The following is a 24,230-nucleotide window of genomic DNA, read 5'->3' on the forward strand; positions in this document are numbered from 1 at the left end:
TTTCTTAGTGATTTCTTCCTCAGTACTTCAGCTGTCCTTTTGTTCTTTTTTCTTTTTCATAGATGCCATGTTCTTTGGAAGCTTGTTTAGACCAAGGTAATGGCCTTTTAGGCTTCCTCCACGTGAATAGGAGTTCACTTTTTGAATAATGAGAAATATAAGTCAGAGGGCTCACCATGGGGGCGGCGGGGAGGGCGTCAGGATTTTAGCGATGCTTAGGTTGAACGTGGCCAAAACCAGGTTGGGAGCCACTGCCCTCTGCCTGTAGCTCAGCAGCTGGGGGATCTGGTGAGATAAACTGGATCCCAGCTCTTTATCACCTTGGCCCCGCCCCTCTGTTGACTGACAGCTTGTTACTGTGTCTTCATTCCTTATCCCACAGCCTCCGGAGCAGTGGTTCCCAACCTCAGCCAGCTCGGGCGTCCCGGGAGGGCTGGCCTCCACGCAGATGCTGGCTCCGCCCAGAGCTGCTGCCCAAGGAGCCGGCGAACACTTGCTTCTCTAAGGAGTTCCCGGCATTTCTGAAGCTGCAGGTCCCAGGACGACGCTTTCAGTGCCGCCCCTGGAGGAAGTGAGGTCCGCGCTGCAGAAGGGACCCCTTACAGGCGAAGGCGCACTTTGAGTCAATGAATGGGGGGATGAAAACGAGCCGGAGGACAGTGACTATAATGAAGGACAGAGGAAGGACGCTCCCGTTCACCAGACCCCATCTTGGGCCCGGCACCCACCCGGTGAGGCCCCAGGGAGTCTGGGCTTCGCCCTAACCCCACCCTGCGGCCCACAGGCCCCGCCCCGCAGCCCGCCTCCGCGGCTTTTGTGACGTCACGACCTCAGGGGTCAGGAGAATAGTTGCTGTGGCAACGTAAACCAAAGGCCGGTGCGCTCTGAGCCTTGGAACCGCGGCGCGGAAGCTTCCGATCAAGCCCGGTGCGCAAGGCTGGTGGGTGCGCCCAGGGCTGTGATGGGGGGCACGCGGGGTCAGGGTGAGCTCTGGACCAAAGCGCAAGACCCCTTTTGCAAGGCTCCCCGCCCCTCCCTCCTTGTCGCCATACTTGCTTTATCAGTCACCTAGACATCCCTCTGTCCAAGGTCCGCGCCGAGCTGGGTGGGGAGACAGGTCCTATTCACCCGGGCCTCCCTGGATTCCTGTCCGGGAGAACCGAGCAGGACCGTGGCTGGAAGGGCGCAAGCTTCGGAGTCAAGGGATTTTGGACTGGAATCCCAGCTCCGGCCCTTCCTGGCTGTGGGACTTAGGACACCTCTCCGGATCTCCACTTTGTTTCTTCCTTTGCAAAATGAAAAGACATTCAATGTTAAGGACGTGCCAGGCGCTTTGATACAGCTCAGAAAAGACACCTGTTCTCATGGGCTTAATTCTAAGGGCAATACGCTAATTTTTTTAAAAGGAGATAAACGACAGTGGGTAATTGCCGAGAAGAAAATAAAGCGAGGTCACATGGGGATTCGGGTAAAGAACCCGCTTTAGATTGGGGATGAGGATGGCTTCTCTGAAGGGGTGACCTTTGAGCTCAGAGAGTGAGGGAGCTGGGTGTGGGGGACAGTTTGGACTGAGGAGGCAGCATATGCAAAGAGCTTGGGGCAGAGCACGGTTGGTGTGTTCTAGCGACAGACAGGAGCCAGTCGGAGAGGGGAGAGAGGATGGGGCGAGTGGGAAGAGAGGGAGCTGCATGTGTTGGCCCCATGGTGAGCCCTCGGGAAATGCCAGCTGTTCTCAGCCCTGGGGTGGAGGGAGGCTGTGGGCCTGGAGACCATCTGGCTCAAACTCCGTGTCATTCCCCAGGTTGGAACCTCCTCTAGCCCAGGTCCGGTTTTGCAGCAAGCCCTTGTTCCTCTGCAGGAACGTCCAAGCTCCTGTCTACTATGGTTTCCAAGGTCATGGCGAACATCAGTAAGTACCCAGTACCCAGCTGGCATGGGCTCTCTCCGGGCCCACAGGCAGCCTTGGGAGCCTGGGACAGTGAGGTCTAGACTTAATCCAGGGTTCAGGTGATGCTAAATCAAGCCGTGAGGCAGAAATCAGTTTGCCAGGTTCCTTAGAAACCCCATGTACCAGAGTCCTAAGGTTGCCAGGACAAAGTACCGAACAGACTGGTGACTTAAACAGCAGAGATTTATTGTCTCGTGGCCTGGCCCTTGGAGTATACCTATCTCCCAGGCCCTCCCTTTCCCTTCATCAATCCCAGCTCACCCTCCCCGACACTGGTCCCAGAGGACCAGTTCCCTGGGCTTTCCACCAAAGCACACCTCTATGCTCTCCAGCAGCCCCCACCCGTCTGCCCTCAGGGCCTGCTGCCCTCCCAGGCTGGCATAGACTGGAATCTCCAAGCTACAAAAGATTCCCGAGTTGGGGTTGAAGGAAGCATGGGGCCAAATGCCTCCTTCCCTGTGGGTATATGTGGAAGAGAGAACAGGGAAATGGGGTCTCTGAGGGCCCGGCCCTGATGGAAGAACCTGGTCAGCTCACAGCAAAAGCACTGGCAGGCCAGGAAGAAGCCGCTTAGGGCCGTGACCTGTATAACCCCGTGCTGCTCTTTGGGGAAAAGCTGAAGGGTGTGCAAGGGAAGGCGCCTTCTGTGTGCCAGGCGCGCGTGCTAGGAACTTCTGTGGCCATTTTCTTGCACGATCCTTACAACTTCCCAGCAAAGTCAGCATGATTATCTCAGATGTGGAAACGGAGGCTCAGAGAAGCTGAGTGGCTTGCCAAGCCCACTCAGCAGACAGGTGAGGATGCTGGAGCCCTGAAGTGTGCCGAGCCGGCACGGCCAAGGGTGAGCCTGAGCGGGTGAAGGATGGAGAAAAGACAGACAAGAAAGCTGGGCGCTAGGTGGGACGCTCCTCTCTGATGGAGAGACAGCGCCACCGCCTGCAAGCTGAGTCTTTATTTTATAGCCAGATTCCACGAGGCAAAGTAAGGGCGTAGTCAAGATGTTTACAACGTGGATTTCGAATCTACTCAATTACATGCACCTGATCAACCTTTGTTTACGTGCTGCACTCTCACAGCCCATATCACTTAGCCATGTGGGACCACAGGTTCGGACCATAGGTTCAAGCTTACAGCCATAGCCCCGGCTATAATTGTGCTGGGACTTGCAGGTGGTTTTGCCACGAGAGGATCGTGCCCTCTCATTAGTCCCAGGCTTGAACCTGTCGAACGCTATAGCCACTTTCCAGACTAAAGCATGTCTGCGTCTCTCCCCGGCCTCACGCTGTGTTCACAGCTATCACAAAATAGGTCATTTTCTGTGGCCCTCACTTTTGTGTCTCCCCAGAGAACAGCCTGGACTCCACAGATGAGAGCTCTCCTTCAGTCATTGAAGAAAAGAAAAAGAAACATAAGAAAAAAGGCAAAGGTATCTCTGGAGCCGGGAGCTGAAGTCCCAGGTGGTGGGGGGCACACTCGCTTCCTCAGCGGCAGATGCCTCCAGACCTAGTCTTCAGTGTGAAGGGCAGAGGCTGTGCTCCTGTTTCCATGAGGAGAAGGGTTACTGAGACCTGAAATAATGGGAACATAAAGTAGGATGTGTTCCTCCAGGAATGGGAATGTGGGAAGCAGTCCACAGCTCCATACGGCTCCACCAATAGCAGTTCTACAAAATCATCCAGGTGACCACATCCCAAGTCTTTCTCCCACTGTCTTTATCTGTAGGGCTTTCAACCGCAAGGTTGTCACATGGTCACAAACTGGCTGCTGCAAATGCAGCCATCACATCTCATTCCGGGAGGGAGAAGGATTGAAGAGAAGGGCAGAACTGCCTCCCTGCCACTTTAGCCCTCCCTCCCTGGAAAAAGACCCTTCCCAGAATATCCACCCAACAATTTCTCACTACTTTTTTTGGGGGGGAAGCGGGGGCAGGGGGAGTTACAGGGCCATTAGGATCTGCAAGGGAGGCTGGGAGTATAGCTTTTCAGCTAGGCACATGGCTGCCGTCTATTAGGAAGAAGGGTAGGCAGCTAGCTGCATATGCCTCATCCTCTGAGCCCCTGCTCTGTCACTCCGCACCCTGGCTTCCAGGACTCTCTCCTGGTTTCTGTGCTGCCCCCCCTCCTCCCCAAGACTCCTGGGCTTACAGGCCTGCCTGTCCGGTCTTCCCGCAGAGTTGTGCAGATGTGAGCATGTTCCCTGCACCTGTCCATCACAGGCCAGCTCCCACCCCTCAGCCCACCCCGCCCCCATTTCCTCTTTTAATTATTAAAATCCCACCCTAGCTGGTTTGGCTCAGTGGATAGAGCGTCTGTCTGCAGACGGCAGGGTCCCAAGTTCAATTTCGGTCAAGGGCACATGCCCTGGTTGTGGGCTCGATCCCCAGTGGGTGGTGTGCAGGAGGCAGCCGAGCAGTGATTCTCCTCATTGATGTTTCTATCTCTCCCTCTCCCTTCCTCTCTGAAATCAATAAAAATATATATTTTTTAAATAAAATAAAATCCCAACCTGCCCACAAGTAGAGACTAAAGCCCAGTGAACTCACATGAACTCACATGCCTATCACCAGATTGGGCAGTGGGCAAGATTTTGCCACTTTTGTTTCACCTATCCCTTTTCTCCTTTTCTTTTCAGTCTTTGACAAAATATAGGTGGCCCCAAAAAATGTATACACACACTTTGAATGATTACGAAGGCAGTGTTTATTAAAATGTCATTTTCAAAATTGAGCTATCAGCTGTTAAAGTGTATGTACATTTTTGGGGGGATACCTTGTATTTTAAAGTAAAATCCAGATGTGTCATTTCATCCCTATATACCTCAATGTGCATCTTTCAAACACAGGAACATTTTCTTACAAGCCCACAATGAAGTTAACCAGACCACCGTCAGATTTACCCAATTATCTAAGAAATGTCTCCCCCCAGAAGATTTCTTTTAACCGGGATTCAAATGAGATTGGAACATCTTCGGTCGCTTTTGATCTAGCACAGCCACTCCCCCACGACCTTACATTTTCTGTGCCTTGAGTTGTTGAAAAACTGGTGTTAATTATCTTGTAGAATGTCCTTTATGGTGGCTCTGCTTCCTGGTGCTGTCGTCGTAATGACAAGAACATCTCTGTTCCCCATATTTCTTCTAATTGGACACTAGATGTTTGATAGGATGGATCCATGTCCCTCTGTGTCCACAGACTCCTTCCTAGGTGGGCTGTGTGCTTCCTGCCCCCTTTCATTAGAAGCCCACACACCCAGCTGCCTCCCTGTTGGCCAAGCTCCAATGGTAGGTGCAGTGTTAGCCACCTGACCCTCCATCACAGCTCCCCCTCAGCCATTCACCCAATAGTTTCTTCTGCTTATGGGTGCTTGTCCCCTCACGTAAGGGTGAGGGCCCTGGGTTTTGTATTTGTTTTGTTTCTTCACTGAGATATAATTAATATACAGTGAAAAGAAAAAATCTCAAGTACACAGTTTGATAATTTTTTTTAGTTTTATTGCTTTTTAGAGAGGAAGGGGGGAGAGAGAGAGAGACATCAATGTGAGAGAGAAACATCGATTGGCTGTCTCCAGCATGGACCCCAACTGGGAACCAAACCCACAACCTGGGTATATGCTCTGACTGGGATCGAACCCACCACCTTTTGGTGTACAGGAAGACGCTCCAATCCACTGGGCTGCACCAGCCAGGGCCAGTTGTAAATTTTGACAGATGTATACAACCTCTTACCCTCCACCCATTCACCATCTGGAGCATTTCCATCTGCTCAGCTCTCTTTCCCCCAAAGGCAGCTGTCTGTCAGGGAATCTGCTATCAAGGAGTCACTTTATTCGATCTCGGGCCTCACATGTATGGAACCACTCAGTGCTCTTTTGATCTGGCTTTCTTTACTTGCCATCATGTCTGTGAGACACATGCCACAAGCGTCCCTGCTCTGTTGCTATGTGTATTCTGTGCATGCATATGCCAGCAATGATGATTCTCTCTAGAATCGAAGCACATTTGGGTGGTTTCTGTGGATTTTAGCCATTACAAATAATAGTACGATGCATTTGCAGTCAGATGAGTAGGGGATGTTTAGTATTCCTGTGAAGACAATCAGCGCGTTAATGTGAAGATGAGCCCACAACAAGAATGGCAATCATTTGAAGCCAGTCATCCCAGAAATGCAATTAGTTTAACATTTTTAAACCAATGTGGTACATACCCCATTAGAGAATGAGAGAGCATTATATCATTTCAATAGATGCAGTATAAGTATTTGATAAAATTAATATTTTGAATAAAAGTCTTAGCACCTAGGAATAGAGAGGTCTGATAAAGGGGACTGAGGTGGACTGAGGAGGGACCCCTAAAGACGTCCGCATCTGAACCCCCAAGCCTGTGACTAGGTTCCCTTATATGGCAAAGGGGACTTTGCTGGGGTGATGAAGGGAAGGGTGTGGAGATGGGGAGAGGACCCGGGACTATCCAGATGGGGTGCTCAGTGTCATCCCAAGGGTCCTTCTAAGAGTGAAGCGGGGGAGGGCAGAGGAGGAGGTGTGACATGAGAAGCAGAGGTTGGGGCGCAGGCCCTGCTCCCTCCTCAGGAGCCAGGCTAAGAACTGACTGGAGGCCCTTCTGACTTCCTCCCGTCAGCGGGCCAAGGAGCAGATAACCTTTATCCTTCCCGTTCTGAGCGTAGCTCAATTTTTTCAACTCTGTGTTTTGAAAGGATCTAAGTCTTACAGAAAAGTTGAAAGAATAGTACAAAGATGCAGAATGCCCATGACTTTAGGCTTTTCCGACCCCTCCTCGGGATGGCCTGCGGATGAAGCGTCCTGGGTAGGAATGTCTGAGCAACGCGCTGGGCTGCCTCTGGAGAGAGTGCCAGCTCCTATCCCTCCCGCCAATGCTCACGTGACGTGGGGCCGGCCAGCTTCCCCACAGCACAGCCCCTTTTCTCTTGGGGATGAGTGTCTTGTGCAGAGGTATTTTGAGACGATCGTAACTCTGAACCCCTTTAACGGTGCCCTCCTTTGCTGATGGGGGTGCAAAATGAGATAGACCTCCGTCCAGAAGGCAGGTCAGCGTGTTTCCGAAGCCTGGAAACTGCCCACGGCCCTTGGCCTCTAGTCTCCCTTTGGAAAATCAGTTCCCAAGAACCAGCCAGTGGGGGTAGTGACGTCCTCAGGATGTCGGGGTGCTATGAATTGCTACACATCCAGGGCGAGTGCACCCTGATGACACGGTGTGTCACTGCAGCCCTTAATGTTTGCTTACAAGGGCCACAAAGAATTAGTAACTTCACAGGGAACTGCTGATGGTAAACTGTTCTTTTTAAAGGAATATATGGAATTATTAAAACTGTATGTTGAAAAGTACTAGAAGAAAACACCCTCAGAAATGTTACCAGCGGCTAATTCAAAGCGAAGTTGTTTTTTATTTTATCTCATTCTCTTTCACTTTCAAGAATGTTTTGTTTTGTTTTGTTTCCAATGAACCCTGTTTCTTTTCTATCAAGGGTAGGGGGTGGGGGGAAGCAACCATATTAAGTCCTTTGTTTGGTGCCTTTTGGCTTCTGTCCTCCCTGACATGCTCTGAGCTGAGCTGTAGGAGCCTCTCCCTAAGCCCTGGGGGTGGGAGTAGCAGAGTTGGGGTCCTTGGTAGTCCCCACCTCCCAAATTCTTACACTGCCTCTCCAGGCCTCAGCCACATTGCCCTTATCCACCCCCAAGCCCAGTCTTCCCCTGGGCGGTACGCTGGTGGAGACTCCTGCAAGGACAAAGCATATTCACCTAGAGTGCTCACTTCCCACTGACAAGCAGCGCCTCAGCACTGGAGTCAGCAGGCTCTCGCTTCCCCCCTCCACCCCACCCACAGAGTAGGAGTTCCTGAGACTTTAAATGAGAGGACAGAGGGCCAGGGGCATCGCACATGTCTGAGACAGGGGGGGCTGTGTTCATCAGGTCTCTTTCAGGTGCCAGGAACAGAAGCCCAACGCCAACTCGGTTGAGTTTACGGAGCTGGAAGGTCCAGGAGTGGACTCCAGGCACAGCTGGGCCCAAGAGAACACTTGTCACTTGCTCATGCTTTCACAGAAGCTCCCTATACTGGGCTGGGAGGGTGGTGGGACCCCAGAGGCACAGGCCTCAGCTTGGAAGAGCTGGCTCATCTCTCCAATGAGGTATTTCCTTCCCCAGTGTCTGTGGTTGTTCCGGACCGTTCAACTAATCCTTTCCATATGTCTGGGAACGTGGATTTCTTCCTGCTCAGAGATCAGGAGCGGGATAAGTTTCACGCAGTGAGTACGCAGGACCAAGGCCTGCCCCAGCGCTTTCTTCCCTTACACAAGCAGCAGCAGCCAGATTTCCAAAGAGCACTTTCCCCGGGTCACTCTCACTCTAGAATGGCTCACCATTTCCTAGAAAATGAACTGGAAACTCCCCCTAGCTCTCAGGTCTCTCACCTGTCCCACGGTCACCCAGTTTCATCACCATTGTGCCTGGGCCTTTGTCAGGCTGGGCTCCTGGGAGCTGCTGTGGCCACAGCCTCTGCTACCACGCCTTTGCTTCTGCTGTCCCTTGCCAGAGATGCCATCCCCTTCTGAGGCTTTTCCTGTCCTTCGAGGCCCATCTCAGACCTCAGGGACCCTCTCACCTCCCCCCCCAGAAATCCCCCCCACAGCTGGCCCCCACTGCTCTTGCCTTGCACAGTCCCCTGGTTGGAACTCTTAGAGGCCAGATATGCACACAGGCATGCACACATGTGCACATACACATTGCATGCCCCTTAGCAGTGCCTGGGAGTCCCGGGGCCAGCCCTGATCCCCAGGCTGTGCCTTGTCTCTACCCCAGCATAGTCTCTCTTGCTTCCCAATCCCAAGAGCCCATGTACCCAGACAGCTGCCCACCCCCCCTGCACCCCCCCACCCCCCCCACCCCCACCTACACCCATACACATCCACCCTGCCACAGCATGGCCAGCCAAAACAAGCAAGCCTCACTGCAGCCAGGCATGGGGTGAGCTCACCAGGTACGCATCTTCCCTGGGAAGTGGCTTGTGCTGGCCGTACCCTCATGGCTAGTGTCTCGGGCTCCCTCCTGGGCTGGCTCTGTCCACCCCACTTCAGGGCTCAGAGTCTGAGATTGCATAGAGCTGTGGCTTCCACTGCAACTCCAACCGGTACTGACACCCCAGACCTCTGGCCTAGAAACTCTGGGAGGGCCACCATCCATCGATGTTCCCCCAACTCGTGCCACGCTGTGCACCCACTCATGCCCTAGAAGGAAGCTCATGAGAAGCCACACTGAGCAGCTCCCACTTCCCTGAGGCCTCCAGAGTAGGGAGATACTGCAAACACACGCCCAGACTGTCTCTGACCTTGACTTAGAGAGCTCACCAGTGCAGAATTCCATTTTCTTCTGCCAGCTTGGCCCTGCTTCAGGGCCCTCTATCTTCTTCCAAAAGCCCCTGCAACCTCACCCTCCACCCCACACCCCAGCTGAGCTCCCCAACCTCACACTCCTCCCCACTCTGCCCCACGGAGCCCCCCCAACCTCACCATGATCAAAAGCAGCTACCCAATAACTTCTAAACACAGGTCTTCAGCCACAGGGATTCTAGAGGGAGACATTTTCCCAATTTTGTTGTTATGCTGGGCTCACACTGGATCCTGCCACAGCTAGGTTTTCCCGAAGCAGCGTTCGTTAGAGGCTGAATTGGGTTTTGCACCTGCCAGGCCCAGTAGGAAATAGAACTACCCAGGAAAGGCCAAAAGAAGAGTTCACATGAGGCCTATCTGATCCCAGCCCACCCCATGAGGGATGTGGAGACCCCCGAGGTCTGAACAGAAGAGTCAGGGCACCCCAGAAGCCAGAAATCTAAATGAGGCCTCTGGGAAGAAGAGACCCCAACCCCCCTCCCATCCTGGGATCCTCCGAAGTGAAAGGCTGGGGCCACAGGTCAGGGCAGGTGGAGAAGAGGTGGGGAGGCGCAGAACCCCAGTGACAGCACAGCCCCGACACTGGCCGACAAGTTTGCAGATCAAACTCAGGGTTTCAAGTTTCTTTTGGAAACTCAGATCTAATTTCCCTGGACCTTGGGATGTAGGATTTAGCAAATCACAATACAAGTTTAAGTGTGAGTTTCAGATACACCAAGAGTCATCTTTTAGTAAGTTATGTCCCTGAACTACTGATCCAGAATGCACATCACTTGGCAGACAGCCTGTGCTCATCTGGCTGCCCTCCTGCACCTGGCTCTCCAGAGGCCAGTCCTGCCCACTCCCTCTGAAACGGGGCAGTCGTGGGCAGAACGCCAGGGTGCTCCCACACACACACAGCTCCACCGTCTTTCCTGTGCTTGGCACATGGGCACCCCCCACCCGACCGACCGAGTGCGAACCACCTCAAATCCATACGACCCTGGCATGGGACAACGCAGGAGGAGGCAGCCGGGCCCAGGAGAGGGGGAAGGTTGTGTGGAGGCCGGCACTGGGAGGCCTCGGCTGATTCGCCCGCCCCCCAGGAGCGGCAGAAGAAGAAGATGCTGCGGTTGCACCAGAAGATGACCTACTCGTCCAAAGTGTTGGCCAAGCACGCCAGCCTGCTGCATGAGCTGCAGCTGCAGGACCGGGCGGATGACCAGGAGGCGCGTGCCCTGGCCGAGGCCCAGCAGATGAGCGCCTTCCAGGAGGACCACACCTCCTGGAAGCTGGCCATGACCAAAGGTACTGCTCCTGTCTTCCCGACATGGACATCGGGCCTGTGCCTCCAGGCGAGGGCAGTGCTGCAGAGGAGGGGCTGTAGTGCAGTGGGGGCGCCTGTCCTGTCTGACCCCTGCCTCCTGAATCACAAAGACCAGGTCCAGGTGGAGTGCAAATCTAAAAGCCTCTGGACCCCAGTACTGCGTGCACTCTGAGTGCTGATGAGGCACAACAAATGCAGGTTGTATAAATATGGGCATTTAACATGGGGATAGTCAGTGTAGAACTGATTGCCTGGGTTCAGATCTCAGTGCCTGCTCCGTCCGGCCAAGTTATCTAACTCCTTTCCTGAGTTTCCTCTCCTGGCTGATGACAGTAGCAACCTCATGGTTGGGGGGTTCAACCTCGTCAAACACAGCACATCGTGAGAAAGAACTGTGTGTGTTTGTGTGGGTGTGTGCGCGCATGGGCAGTTATTTTTGTAGCCCAGTAGGAAATCTACAGAACTGAAAATGAATTAATATTCTACCAACCCAGATGATAAAATATAGTATCACGGCTAGAAAGTAGTAGTTGGGATCAGAGAGTTCTGGAGCCCCCAGGGCTACAGGTGTACTGGATATGAGTATACACGTAAGGAGGCCCCAGTCTCCACGCTGACACCGTGGCTTGTTCTTTGGGGTAGGAAACCCTGTGCTTGCTCCGACGATTGTGCGCCAAGCTCTGCATGGGGGGAGCAGCACGGCATGTGCTTTCTTTCTGCCTTCGCCCTCTATCCCTAAGCCCTAGGAGAGGCAGGTGGCACCTGGATGGGGAAGCCTGGACCCAGGCTGTTTGGACAAAAGACTTGTCAGTGTCCAGCTTTGGCTTCCAGTGAGGAGCTGGGTCTCCTTGAGGGCAGGGACTCCCCCAGGGTGGACCAGGAGGCAGGGGCCTAGTGGGTTCGCTGCCAGGCATCTAGACCTAAAGCAGGACCCCTGCAGCTTTTGGAAAGGAGAGGACTGGAGGGAAAGACAGAGCCACGCGGTTCCGCAGTCCTTCCCATAGTCCCTGCGCTCTCCAAAGCTGGGGAGTGTTTAGGCCTTCCTTTCCAGAAAGGCCCGGAAAAGAGCCCCCACGGCCGGTGGCCCCACCGTGCTACCTCTCTGCTTGTCCTCTGGAAGGTCATCCAGGAGCCCACCCTGATGTCCCTCCACCTGGGGAAACCCTGGCAGTGTAGACTTAGCTGCTGCCCACATTGGGCCCTGGAGGCTCAGGGCACCCCCGGTTGAGATCATCCTGCCACATCTTTCTCTCAGGTCCTAGGCAGTAGGCCTTCTGGTATGAAGTCCAGTCGGGTGAAACTCCCAGGGTGGCGGTGTCCAGAGTCTCATTCCAGGTGAGAGGAGCGCAGCAGCAAGAGAGGCTCTTCCCACCTGGACCGGCTGCAGGCGTGGAGGTGTGACCTATCAGCGGGGCCTTCTCCGCCTTTGCAGGAGACAGGGCTGGCTCTCCCACGCCCCCTGTGATAGCGCTGCATTGCACCAGGAGCAGCTGACCAGCCCCCGCTTCCTGTGCACCCATCCTCAGCCACACCTGAGTCTCTCTCCCACTGCCCACCCCCCAGATGCCTCCCTCCTCTCATTGCAGAAAAGAAAGAGGATTCTGACAGCATATACAAGTACATCAACCAGAAACGGGAAATGTTCCTCCTCCAGGTAGGCCCGTCTGCTCCCTTGAAGGGGACCTGGGTGGGCTGTCTGGTGGGGAGGGTAATCCCTGCTCTGGTGGCCATTAGTATGCCCTGGATATGAAGCGGAGCGAGATCCAGCGGCTGGAGATGCTGGCAACAAAGGAGGAGGCGGAGCTGGAGCGGGCTGAGAAGTCCCTGGAGAAGGATTCGACCCTGTTCGATGAGTTCCTCAGGGAGAATGATCGCAGCTCAGTGCAGGCCCTGAAAGAGTGAGCCTGTGGCCAGAGGGGCTGGTTGGCCATGTCCCAGGGTCCCCTGGGCCTGTGCAAACCACCCGACCTAGCCTGCACCCAGCCTCAGCCCCGCCTCCACCCCTGACCCAAACCAGGCTTCTGGGAGCTCCCCCACCTCCAGCCTGGCCTGAGAGCGGTTTGGCCTCTTTAACAGTCTGAGATTGGCTCCCTGCCCCACCCTACCCTTCAGGGCAGAGAAGGAAACCAAAGTGAAGATAGAGAAGATCACTGAAATCCGAGAGCTGACCACCCAGATCATGAATATCAAAAGGTAAGGTCTGAGGCTGTCTGGTGGGTGTGGCTCAGTGGTTGAGCATGGACCTATGAACCAGGAGATCACGGATCAATTGCAGCCAGGGCTCAATCAATCAATGATGCTCTCTCATCATTGATGTTTCTATTTGTCTCTCCCTCTCCCTTCCTCTCTGAAACCAGTAAATAAATAAATATGAATATAAATATATTTATTTATTTATACACTGAGTGGCCAGATTATTATGACCACCTGACATTTGTAGGCAAATTAGCCGTACACTGCATCATATGGGATATGGAAGCCAAAGGCCTGTTTGAACACCTTTGCTGTCTGCAGTTACCAGGATAAAACGTCTCCAGTTCGCACAGGAACACAAGGATTGGACAGTCCAGCATTGGAAAAGAGTCATGTGGTCTGATGAATCATTTTCCAGTTGCATCATGCAGACGGCAGAGTGAGAATTTGGCGGAAACTGCATGAAAGCATGCGCCCCACATGCATGAGTACAGCCCTTCAAGCTGGTGGGGGCAGTGTTATGGTTTGGGGCATGTTTTCCTGGCATGATTTGGGCCCTTTAATTCATGTGGAACAACGTCTGGATAGCACAACATACTTAAGTATAGTTGCTGATCAAGTTCATCCTATCATGTCGATGGCATATCCGAATGGAGATGACTTCTTCCAACAAGACAATGCGCCATGCCATGGTGCTTGTATTGTGCAGGAGTGGTTTCAAGAACATGAGGGAGACTTTACCTTGCTTAGGTGGCCCCCACAATCACCAGATCTCAATCCAATTGAGCATATGTGGGACGAAGTTAAAAGAGCCATCAGGCAGCTGGTTCCACAACCATCAAATCTCACAGAACTGGACAGTGCTATTCATCAGGCATGGTGTCAGATTCCTCGCATCACCTTTCAACATCTCATGGAGTCAATGCCAAGAAGAATCGCCGCAGTATTGAAGGCAAAAGGTGGCCCAACGAAGTACTGATGGGGTGGTCATAATAATCTGGCCACTTAGTGTGTGTGTGTGTGTGTGTGTGTGTGTGTGTGTGTATTCCACATTCAAAGGCTGTTAAATTGCATTGTTTACCCATATCTTCAGAAAAAAATCACTTCTACTGTCGTGGTAAACAACCTGCTTCCCTATTTATAATGGTCTGGCCCTCTAGCAACTTCAGCGCAAAATTATAGCTAGTTTGCCTACAAACATCAGGTGGTCATAGTAATCTGGCCACTCAGCATATAGATATAGATATAGATATAGCTATAGATATAGATATAGATATAGATATATTTTTATAGATAAGGTCAGAGGCAAACTTAGCCTGGGCTAGCCTGCCACATTTCCCTTCATCACTTCTCCCCTGGCCAAAGGGTGCTTCCCCACAACACAAAGCTCATCATTTTCCCTGAGCTCTAAAGGTCTCAGGGCTTCAATCCCTACAGGCTGCTGCCCATCTTACAGATGAGGTGACTGAGGTCAGGAGAGGTTCACTGACTTTCCCAAGGCCACACCACCAGGACATAGGGCTCACATGGGTCTGAGGATTCTGGACTCCACCCTGGGAGGGGCAAGACAGTCCCTGAGGGCTGTCAGTCTGGGAGGGATTGGCTCCTGCAAGGTGGGCATCCTCTCCCTGGCACAACAGTGCTTCTGTGCCCGCCCTTTTTGACCAGGGTGCATTGGGGTCCCCTCTGGAGGGGCTTCCCAGTGGGCAGAGCCTGACCTCGCTGTCCCCTCCCCCGGCTCAGCGAAATCTCCAGGTTTGAAGACACTCTGCAACATTACAAGGTCTGCAAGGATTTCCTGTACAAGCTGTCGCCCAAGGACTGGCTGGAGGAACAAGAGAAGAAGCACTTGGCTCTCAGACAGGCCAAGGAGGCCGCCAAGGCCAAGGAGAATGCTCAGTTGTCACAAGGTGACAAAGGTAGCTGAAAAGAGAAGATAGCTCCCTGGGTCCATCTGCACCCTGTGCCCACCAGCATAGGCCTTGGAAGTGTCCAGGCCGAGGGACTGGTCGCTTCCACACCCTGCAGAGCTCCAGCTGGGGCAGCCGCCCCTTGACCACCCGTGGCTCAGCACAAGCACCTGCTTGGGGAAATGGGGCTGGCTCTCATCTCAAACCCAAGAGGTTTCTCCTATGCACCTGCCTCCTTCTGCCACTGAGGGGTCCCAGGGAACCCTGCACCCCCAAGCAATGTTGCCGCAGGCCTGGTTCCAGCCAAGGCCATCAGGGACCTCTCCCTTGCTTTCTGTAGGACCGGGGACCAAGGGCAAGATGAGCTCCAAAGGTATGTGGCTGCCCGGCTGGAGGGGCCCGCCCTGGGTTGGAGCAAATAGAAACGCCGCCTCTGCTTCCCGCAGAAGGGCAAAGCCCGCGGAGGCCCTGGAAAGTGCTGCAGGTGATCCGGGTCGGGCAGGTGCTGACCAGCCCCGGCCACCAGGACCATCAGCCGGGGTCGGACTCCAAAAAGTGAGTGGGCTGGGGGAGCTGCAAAAGTGGCTGGAGCCTGGTGGGCGGTGCTCCCCAAGGGCTCCCGCCAGGGGCACCCAGACTAGGCCCAGACCCTGAGTGGAGAGAGTAGGAGGAGGGTACATAGTCTGACTTAAGCTGGAAAATCAAGAGGTTTTTCTAAGGAAAGGTTTGTTTCTGCCTGATTCAGTAAATGTACTATTAGTAAGCCTGGGGTGGCCCATTCGGGTGCTAATAGACTAGTCAAATGTGAACAGATGAGGGCAGCCTGATGGGCACAGGGAACAGGATGGCACATGCCCCCTGCGGGTCCTCTGTGGCCAGGGAGTGCTGGCCCAAGGGCCAGAGCTCCAGAGCTGTTCAAGAGAAGCCAGACACCTAGACTGCTTTATAAAATTACCCGGATTTCAGTGTGACAGTCTCTTTCAAATCTTTTAAGAAACACAGTGAGGTACCAACAGAAACCCCACGTCGATCCATGTACCAGTGCAAACCTGATTCTCCACTCCTTTGCCTGCAAGGCCGAAGCTGTCCCCCACCCACCCCACCTGGTTCCTATGCTGAGCTGCTGGGTCACCTAGTCACTCCCCCCTCCCGGAAACGCTCACAGGAATCACAACTCTAGCTAAACGGAGAAATCTCAACGCCCAGTTCCTGTGCACCTCCTGCCAGGCTGTTGGCCAGGAAGCCACAGGCAGCGCTGTGATGAGTTTTATTATTTCCTGCATGTCCTTTCAGCCGTGTTTAAGCAAAGCAAATAGTGCATTGAACCATATGAAGTTGCTGTGCAGGTCAAAAGGTTACTTGGCATGCCCTTATGATTCAACCTACACATAAGCAAAGGCGATTTTCTTATGCCCAGCCTTCCTTTCACAAGGAGCTAACCCTCCCATCTCACCCCTTCTCCATTAACAGCATTGCCAGGGGGCCTCCGTCGCCAGGGTTCCAGGGTCCTGGTGTCTGCCGAGCCCCTGGCCTCTTGATGCTGACTGGGGTGAACTTCACAAGATGTAAACATGGAGCAGGGCACAAACACTGCATCCCAGGGCTGTCTGGCATTTGCCTTTACAGTGCCAGGGCCACCGCCAGGTCTCGCCTGTCCCATGAAGTCTGGACCACCTCGGGCCAGAGGGATGAGGGCCTGGAGAGTCATGTGGGGAGCCAGAGCAGCTGGTAGGCTTGGAGCCAGGGCAGAGAGCTTGACTGGCCCATGCGATTGGGGGGCTGGTGAGTCCACAGCCTGCAGGCAGGCTGGCGGGCTGCAGACCCAAGGAGGCAGAGCTTCCACTTGAGTCCAATGGCAGTAGGCTGGCAGAATCCCTTTTTCAGAATACAGAAAATCAAAGACAGAGCTAAAGTAAGCGTGAGTGATAGCTCATGATTTCTGTGACATTTTCATGACGAAAAATACGATGGCCATTCGGATGTCCTCCTTTGTGAAAAGTGTTCAATCTTTGTACATTTTTATTGGATTGTCAGCCTTTTTTTTCTGGTTTCCTATTAGCACTTTATATATCCTGGGTGCTAGTCCTTTACGTAATAAGTGTAGTATAAGTATCTTTATCCAGTCTCGCTTGCCTTATTACTCTTAATGCTATCTTTTGAGTCCAGTTTACCAATCTTTACTTTTATGATTGGTGCATTTGTGTCCTACTTAAGAAATCTTTGCGAACCCCAAAGTCACTAAAATAGTCTCCTGTGCTTTCTTCTGGAAGCTTCATAGTTTATCAGCTTGGATGAGGGTGGTGGTTGGGGAGATGGGGAGAATGGGTAGCCCGGGGGCTCAGGAGCCTCCCCCTCACTCTCCCTCTCAGAGTCTGTCTCTTCTGCTCATCCCTTTATGTGCTCTGTCCTATGCCCTTCCTTCTCTACCACGGCCTGGCCACCCCCTCCCATGGTTCTTCTCCCAGTTTCTTGAGCTCCAGGCATCTATGGGTGTCTCCCATTAGATGTTCTCTACATTCAACCTCCCAAATACCAAACCGATACTTCTCAGGCTGAAGGGGAGCCAAGCACTACCAATTTGCAAGCTTACGTTCATCTTTATGAATCATGGTACGTGCCTTATGGAGAGCAACCACCACTGGCCAGGCAAATGCCATGGGTAACTCTGAAGCCTGCGACCCCTGCTGGTGGGGGCTGGTATTCTGATTGAGTGTTGAATGGCAGCTCCAGGGGGTTAGATATGCATGCTTCCTCTGCCTAAGTTCTCCCTCAGCCCTAGAGCTCCCACTGTGAGGCCCCTCCCTAAGAACAGAGGTCTGGGAGCACACTGTCCTGGTTAGGATCTGGGTTCCTCAGTCCATTGGTCATGTGACAGGTCTCTGCACATGACACTTAGCCAAGAGGTTGAGTGGGGCTTAAAGTCCAGTCCACACTTCAGGCTAGGTCCATCTTGAGGGCAGATTCTCCAAAACGGCTTATGGGCCAACAGCGTCCTGCAGGTGACCTTGGGTAGGTGACTCGATATCTGAGTTGCATGTTCCTTAGTTGCCAAATGGGCATCAATGTGTATACAATACGAGGCCCAGGCCCAGTGAGCGTTTAGTAGCCTCTCCCACAGGGCCCTGCATTTATCACCTGTCGGCTGCAGGTGGGTCAGGGCCTAGAGTCTCTCTGGCTGTGAGCCTGCCCTGGCCCTTCTTTAGCCAGCAGAACCTGCAAATCCAGGGTGGGGGCCAAGGCTGGAGCAGGCACAGAGGGTGATAAAAGCAGGTCTGGATGTGGGGCAAGACTGGGTCCCATGTTGAGTGCTCCAAGCCCACACAGCCTTTTCTGCACCCCTGAGGGCTGGCCCAGGATGGTCTCACCCTGTGGGGTGCTCAGGGTCAGCCACCCTGTGGCTGTGTCACAGAAGCACTATGAGGGCCATCAAGGACAACTGCCAAGGCCAAGTCTAGACAGAGGAGATGGGCAGAAAAGGCCCTGAAAGTGGCTTTTAAGGAAGGACGACAAATGGAGAGGGACAGCCCCAGTAGTGGGAGCCGCGGGTGCCAAGGACCTGAGGCAGAGTCAGCACCTAGAGAGACAGGAAGGGAGCTGGCAGCAGAGTAACCTTGGACAATGGGGGAGGTAAGGGTTGGGAGGGTAGCAGGGCCCCCACAGCTCCCGGGTGGAGGCTGAGTTTTATTCTAACTAGAGAGAGATTAATTGAATTTTGAGAGTTAATTGAATTTCGAAATGATACCCCCGGTTGCTGGGTGACAGCTGGGGGACCAAGAGGAAGCTGGTGACACCACCTGGGTAACTTGCATGATGGACAAGGGGATGAGGGTTATGGGGTTGGAGAGGAGATTCTATGGAAATGCCAGGAGTCTACACCACTGAGATGGGGCACAATGGCCCAGGCTGGGCCCTGGTGCCCTAAACCCACATCTCTCCGCAGGTCCAGCTCTTCTACCTTACCCAAGGAAGAGGACCCAGACAGCGACGGGGAGGTCAGTGGCCCCACTCTTGGCAGGGTCTGCGGGAGCCAGGTCCCCTTGCCACTGCACTGCTGGGGGCCTCTCGCCCCCTACCCCCACCCCAACACACACACACACACACACACACACACACATACACAGCTCTGGTTCCAAGGTCTGGAGCTGTACTTCGTGGAGTCCCCAGCTCCTGGAGGCCCCCCCGCATCCCCCCTGCACACACACAGCTCTGGTTGCAGGGGCTGGAGCTGTACTTCAAGGAGCCCCACCAGCTCCTGGAAGTCTTTACAACCCTGGAGGAGCAGAACCTCTCGCTGATCCAGAACACACAGGAGATGGAGGAGGCCCTGGAGGAGCTGAGCTTCACCCTGAAAAATACCCAGATCCGCATGTAAGTCTTGAGTGGGGCCACCCTAGCCAGTGAGGAGGTGGACTCTATCATTGGTTGTCATCCTGGGACCTCCACAGCCACCGGCAGCTGGACCGTGGGCCCTGCCCCTCCCTGTCCTAGCCCTGGCCTTTCCCTGACTTCCGTTTTCTGGAAAGCTCCATTTGACGTTGGTGCCTGGCTCTGGTGAGAAGATGTGTCCTGTTGGGCAGGGAAGTTGAGGGTCATGGGGACCCAGGAGTGGCCTGGGAGTTGATCCTATCGTTGGACTGGTCCATGCCTGCCCTGGAGCAGTCTGCAGCCAGAGAGGGGCATCTTAAGAACCTCTCACCCCAGGTGCATTCTGCTGAAGCCAGGTCCAGGAGAGCTGGGCTGAGCAAGATCAGTCAGGGCACTAGGTGAGGTCTGTTGGGAACAAGGAATTCATTCCTAACATAGACTGGGAACCTATTCTGGGTCGGGCCTGGATCTAGGTCCTCCGGGATAAAGGCCCTTCCCCATTGAGCTGGCATTCCATGCGGCCCACAGATTTGACTTGCAGACACTGACACATGCTGGGAGGGAAAGTGTGAGAATGATACGAGAAGAGGCTACAGAAGAGGGCGGCACAGATCGAACAGGACAGGGAGGCTCCCTGGGGAATATGTCCTTTGAGCCAGGTACTTCCCGAGTGATGGGAAGCCACATGTGATCTGGGAAGAGGGCGCCAGGCAGAGGGAAAGCAAGTGCAATGGCTGAGGTGGGAGCCAGCCCAAGGCTTCGATGTCCCCCAGGGAAACCATGTTCCTGAACATCCATGTCTCGTTGACCCATGTCCTGCCATGGAGAATCTCCTGCTGGGAGTGTCCAGACGTATGTGAAACTACTAGCTCTCAGGCAATATTGTTTCCTAGAAAGCAGGAAGGTAGCAGACACACACACACAAACTGGGAGAGGCAGGCAGCCTCCCAGGTTCCACAGCCCCTGGGCATGTAGATACTTTGCAGTCAGTCCCTTAGCCCAGTGGTCGGCAAACTGCGGCTTGCAAACCACAAGTGGCTCTTTGGCCCCTTGAGTGCGGCTCTTCCACAAAATACCACGTGCGGGCGCGCACATACAGTGCGATTGAAACTTCGTGGCCCATGCACAGAAGTCAGTATTTTGTGGAAGAGCCGCACTCAAGGGGCCAAAGAGCCGCATGTGGCTCGCGAGCCACAGTTTGCCGACCACTGCCTTAGCCCTCAGGACAGCGGCAGGAGGGGTCAGGTTCAGAGGTGAAGTGCCCAGGGCCACACTGGTGAGCAGGGCCCTACTGCCCCCCACCCAGGGATAGGGAGGTCAACCAGCTGAAGCAGTGGATCACCACACTGATGATGTCCATCACCAAGGAGGAGGAGACAGCTGCTGAGCTGGAGCTCAAAGCCCGAGTCTTCCATTTCGGCGAGTACAAGGGCGCACAGGAGGTAGGCCCCCCGGGCGGCAGCCAGCAGGCAGTGGGTATGGAAGGAGAGCAGGTGGCCACGGGCTGGCAGCGGGGGAGGGGGGGGGGGTCCTCTTCCAGGCACCGGCTGGGAGGAGGTCCAGTGCCTGGAGCTCTGACAGTGGTAAAGTAAGGCCTGAGACTCAGCTGTGCTCTGGGGCTGCAGGCCCCTCACCACCTCCAGGCTCTGTGGACCTGACCAAGGGGCACCAGCTGAAGGCCCTTGGTCCCCAAATCCAAGGCACCCTGTGTGTTTCTGCTCCATGGCTGTTCATCTGCCCAACACACCTCCTCCATTCCTTCCTTCCTTGGACAAATACCTCTGGCTTCTTAAACATGTATAATATCCCCAGAGAGGCACATCCCCAGGCCAGAGTGTGAGAGAATTCTGAGGGCCAGAGATGTTCCAGGCAGTGGGACCAGGATTTGGCACACACTCCTCTTGATAGCAGCCCCAGCTTCCTAATTCATCCAAATTCCTATAGAGCACCCACTGTGTGCCAGGCACTGGGCTAAGTCCATGGGATGCCACAATGAGCAGGCCAGTGTGTCCCTGCCTCTTGCTGGTCATCACTGGACACCAGCTGTGCCCTGTGCTTGGCTTAAGCCTTTCTGCTTGCTGTTCCTCATTTAGTCCACAGGCTCACTCATGTGTCTGAGGGGTTAACTGTTTTCTGAATGTTAGACAGACTCAGAGAGGGGAATTCATCAGGCCAGGGCCACAGAGAAAGTAGGTCACAGGATGTGGTCCTGTGGGCGCTGAGGTCAGTGCAGGGGCAGCAGAGGGAGGGCTCCCAGGAGGAAGGAACTGGGACTTGGTGGACACACTGAGGCAGCTGGGGGAGGGGCCGAGGCACAGGCATGAACCCTCATGGCGAGTGGAACCCAAGATCTGGCTGACCACAAAAGAGCAAATGTCACAGCTCTGGCCAAGGAAAGTCCAGGTGTCCAGTTCAGTTTTCCCCAGGCTTCCTAAGTGCTCACCTGGGCAGAGCAGGGCCCTGGGAGGTTCGCCACGCTGCAGTGAGGTCAGATCATGAGAGGGAGTGGACACAAGTCTGAGCAACCCCACTGGTGGACTGCCCGCCTCACAGGACAAGCTGCTGGAGAGCCTCAACCGCAAAGTGCAGGACGTGTACCGGCAATGTGTGGGTCCCCAGCAGGAGTCCAGCCTGGGCACCGTGCAGATGCTGACCGTCATTGAACACCAGCTGGACGAGCTGCTCGAGAACCTGGAGCGTGTGCCCCAGATCAAGATCGAGCAGGCCGAGAAGGCCAAGGAGAAGGAGCGGCGCCAGAGGTGAGGCCCAGGCTGCCCTCCGCCCCTGCTGTCTTGCCCTCCAAGAATTCCCAAATCAGGGGCAAGGACCCTGGTTCTCCAAGCTGGGAGAGCCATGGCAGGGCTCTGCAGGAACCAGAGGGAACCCACACTCGGCCTCGGTAAGGGAAGCCCTGCTTGTGGAGAGAAGGATGTTGTGGAGTCAGGGAGCCAAAGTGAGGTGCGGCTAGCACAGCCTGGCCTCAAAAAACAGGGGCCATTTTCCTGGCTGGATGGGAGGGAAACAGGCTGGCGTTACAGAGCCCAGAGAGGGAGGGGCGGAGACGCCGGCACAGGGGACGTGGGCCCATCCTCCGAGAGGCCCGGAACTCCCGAAAGGCCGGTGGGGTGTGGGGTAGTTCCAGGGACCATGACTCCTCTGGCCTGTGGGCTGCCTGGTTACTCACTCCTGTGCCGAGCCCCGAAACACAGCCGTCAGCAAAAGGCCATCTGCCTCTCCCATGAGCTCTGTGTCCTTGGTACCTTGCTCAGGGCAGACCCGGGGCAGTGGTTTGAGGACCCCTAGTACAAACAGGAAGGAGACAACACTACTAATCTTCTGAGGTCTGGGCTTTCAAGGGTGACGATAGGGAAGCATGGGCACATGGACCAGTGACTGGGGATAAAGGTCTAAGAACATGGGCTTCCTGGGGCTATGAGATGACCTTTACATTATCTCCCAGGAGCCCAGAGCTGGCTGCTCCCCAAGGAGCAGAGCAGAACCAAGGCCCTGGCCTGGAAGGAAAGGGAGGAGAGGAGTGGGAGTTTTCTCAGGAGAGCACGGGCCATGGCCTAAGAACTGTGTGGGAAGGAGCTGGGAAGGGGATTTGGCAGCCTCCCCTGGCCACTCCAGTCTGTAGTGCATCTCTTGTTGTCCCTGCCACCTAGACTCCGGGAAGAGAAAGCCAGGATACAGAAGCAGCTGCAAGAGGAGCGTCTCCAACGGGCCCAAGCCCGGGCCCAGGCTGAGATCAAGAAGAAGGTGGGCAGGGTGGGCCTGGGGAGCTACTGCTGGGGAAGGGTCCCACGTCCAAGCAGTGTGGCTTGGGAAAGCAAAGGGTCTGCAGCTGAGTCTGGTTCACCGAATCCTTTGCAGATGTTACTGCAGCGGTCCTGGGCCCCTAAGAGCAAGGCTAGGATAGAGCAGGTCTCCCATTCCTGGGCCTACTGCCCCTCAGGGCTACCCTCGCCTTCCTCCAGAAGCCCTCCCCTGGGGCTGCCCGCTCCCCTGCACACATTCCTGGTCAGTGACTGACCTGGTCACGCCCTCCTGGCCCTGCTGAGAGCTAGCACAAAGAGCTCAGCTGCCCAGAGTCCCACCACACAACCTGCCTCAGAACAAGCTCATCACCTGTCACCAGAGTCCCCTTAATTGCTGTGCCCCAATCCCCCACCCCACAGGGAATGGGCAGGAGCAGCATGGTCTCTAATGCAGGCCGAAGGCTGATCATGGCCATGACAGACAGAAGGGGCGGGTGGGCTTTCCCTGCAATAGACCAGCACGCTCTCTCCTCTGTGCCGTGGGGAATGATGGACACTGCAGGGTCTCCCTGAAATCCCACAGCAAGAGACGGGTTCCCTGCTTGGCGGGATTTCCCGCACATGGCCCCCACATCTCTAGGGGCTGCCCCAGAGCACAGGCTTTAGTGCTGGACAGACACACTTCTGAGTTGGCTCAGCAACTCCAGCCCTCAGCCTGTGGCTGACCAGGAGCGACCAGAGCCTGGGACGGTCCACAGGGCTCCCCAGCCTCCTGCCAGGGGCGTGACCCCTCAATGTCTAGGTAGCACCTCTGGTGCACTGAGGCCACAGGCAGAGGGTTACGGAGTCCGCTTCTTCTACAGAGAGGCAGAAGGCTGGTGTCCCGCTCCGAGCCCCCGGCCCTGAAAGCCAAGGAGGAGCCTGAGCAGGAGCTGCTGGACAAGGAGAAGGAGGAGCACCTGTTCTTCTTCACCTAGCCTTCCGGGCGCTGCCATGGCTGACGGCACAGGGAGGGCAGCAGCGGGAAGCGAACAGGGCTGTCAGGGCGGATGCAGCCCTCGCTGTGCGCCTCATGGTCTCCTGCTGTATGTTTCTTTACTCGTGAAATAAAACCCATGACTCTTTGGTGTCTAAGGGCTGTTTAAGGAGGTAGATCCTATCTCCAAATGCCAGCACGCCTCTTAATCATTAACCCTGAGAAATGCTTGAGGGAAGGAGGCCATCTTGGCTCCCATCTAAAACAACTGCTTTAAGAGACAAGCCAAGTCCACGCTAGGGTGCAGTGTGGGCCAGCCCCAACACCAAGACAAGGAAGGAAAGCAGCAAGCTGGGC

The 24,230-nt window shown here is 54.7% G+C and overlaps 2 protein-coding genes across 4 annotated transcripts in view; one reads left to right on the forward strand and one right to left on the reverse strand.

The window, feature by feature from the left end:
* Positions 1–718: 718 nt before the first annotated feature.
* On the forward strand, positions 719–23,880 carry CFAP100 (cilia and flagella associated protein 100). Its single transcript, XM_059706751.1, is given in 17 exon segments — positions 719–940; positions 1,802–1,909; positions 3,294–3,374; positions 8,125–8,225; positions 10,451–10,652; positions 12,258–12,365; positions 12,368–12,569; positions 12,784–12,864; positions 14,608–14,783; positions 15,115–15,147; positions 15,221–15,329; positions 18,715–18,766; positions 18,991–19,142; positions 20,446–20,581; positions 21,693–21,898; positions 22,805–22,898; positions 23,761–23,880. Coding segments are annotated over 16 exon segments (1,875 nt in total). The 5' UTR covers positions 719–940; positions 1,802–1,881; the 3' UTR covers positions 23,875–23,880.
* ZXDC (ZXD family zinc finger C) overlaps positions 3,437–24,230 on the reverse strand; it is a 48,050-nt gene continuing 27,256 nt past the window's right edge. The window contains exon 9 of one of the 3 annotated variants that reach the window (XM_059706746.1): positions 3,437–3,516. In XM_059706746.1, coding sequence (XP_059562729.1) covers positions 3,452–3,516 — 65 coding nt within the window. In that variant the 3' untranslated portion in view covers positions 3,437–3,451. Of the gene's footprint in view, positions 3,517–4,672; positions 6,029–19,097; positions 19,120–24,230 lie in introns of those variants that run through there. The other 2 variants (XM_059706745.1, XM_059706750.1) reach the window with 2 other exon arrangements.

The sequence above is a fragment of the Myotis daubentonii genome, chromosome 8 (genome assembly GCF_963259705.1).
Source record: "Myotis daubentonii chromosome 8, mMyoDau2.1, whole genome shotgun sequence".
Taxonomy (NCBI): domain Eukaryota; kingdom Metazoa; phylum Chordata; class Mammalia; order Chiroptera; family Vespertilionidae; genus Myotis; species Myotis daubentonii.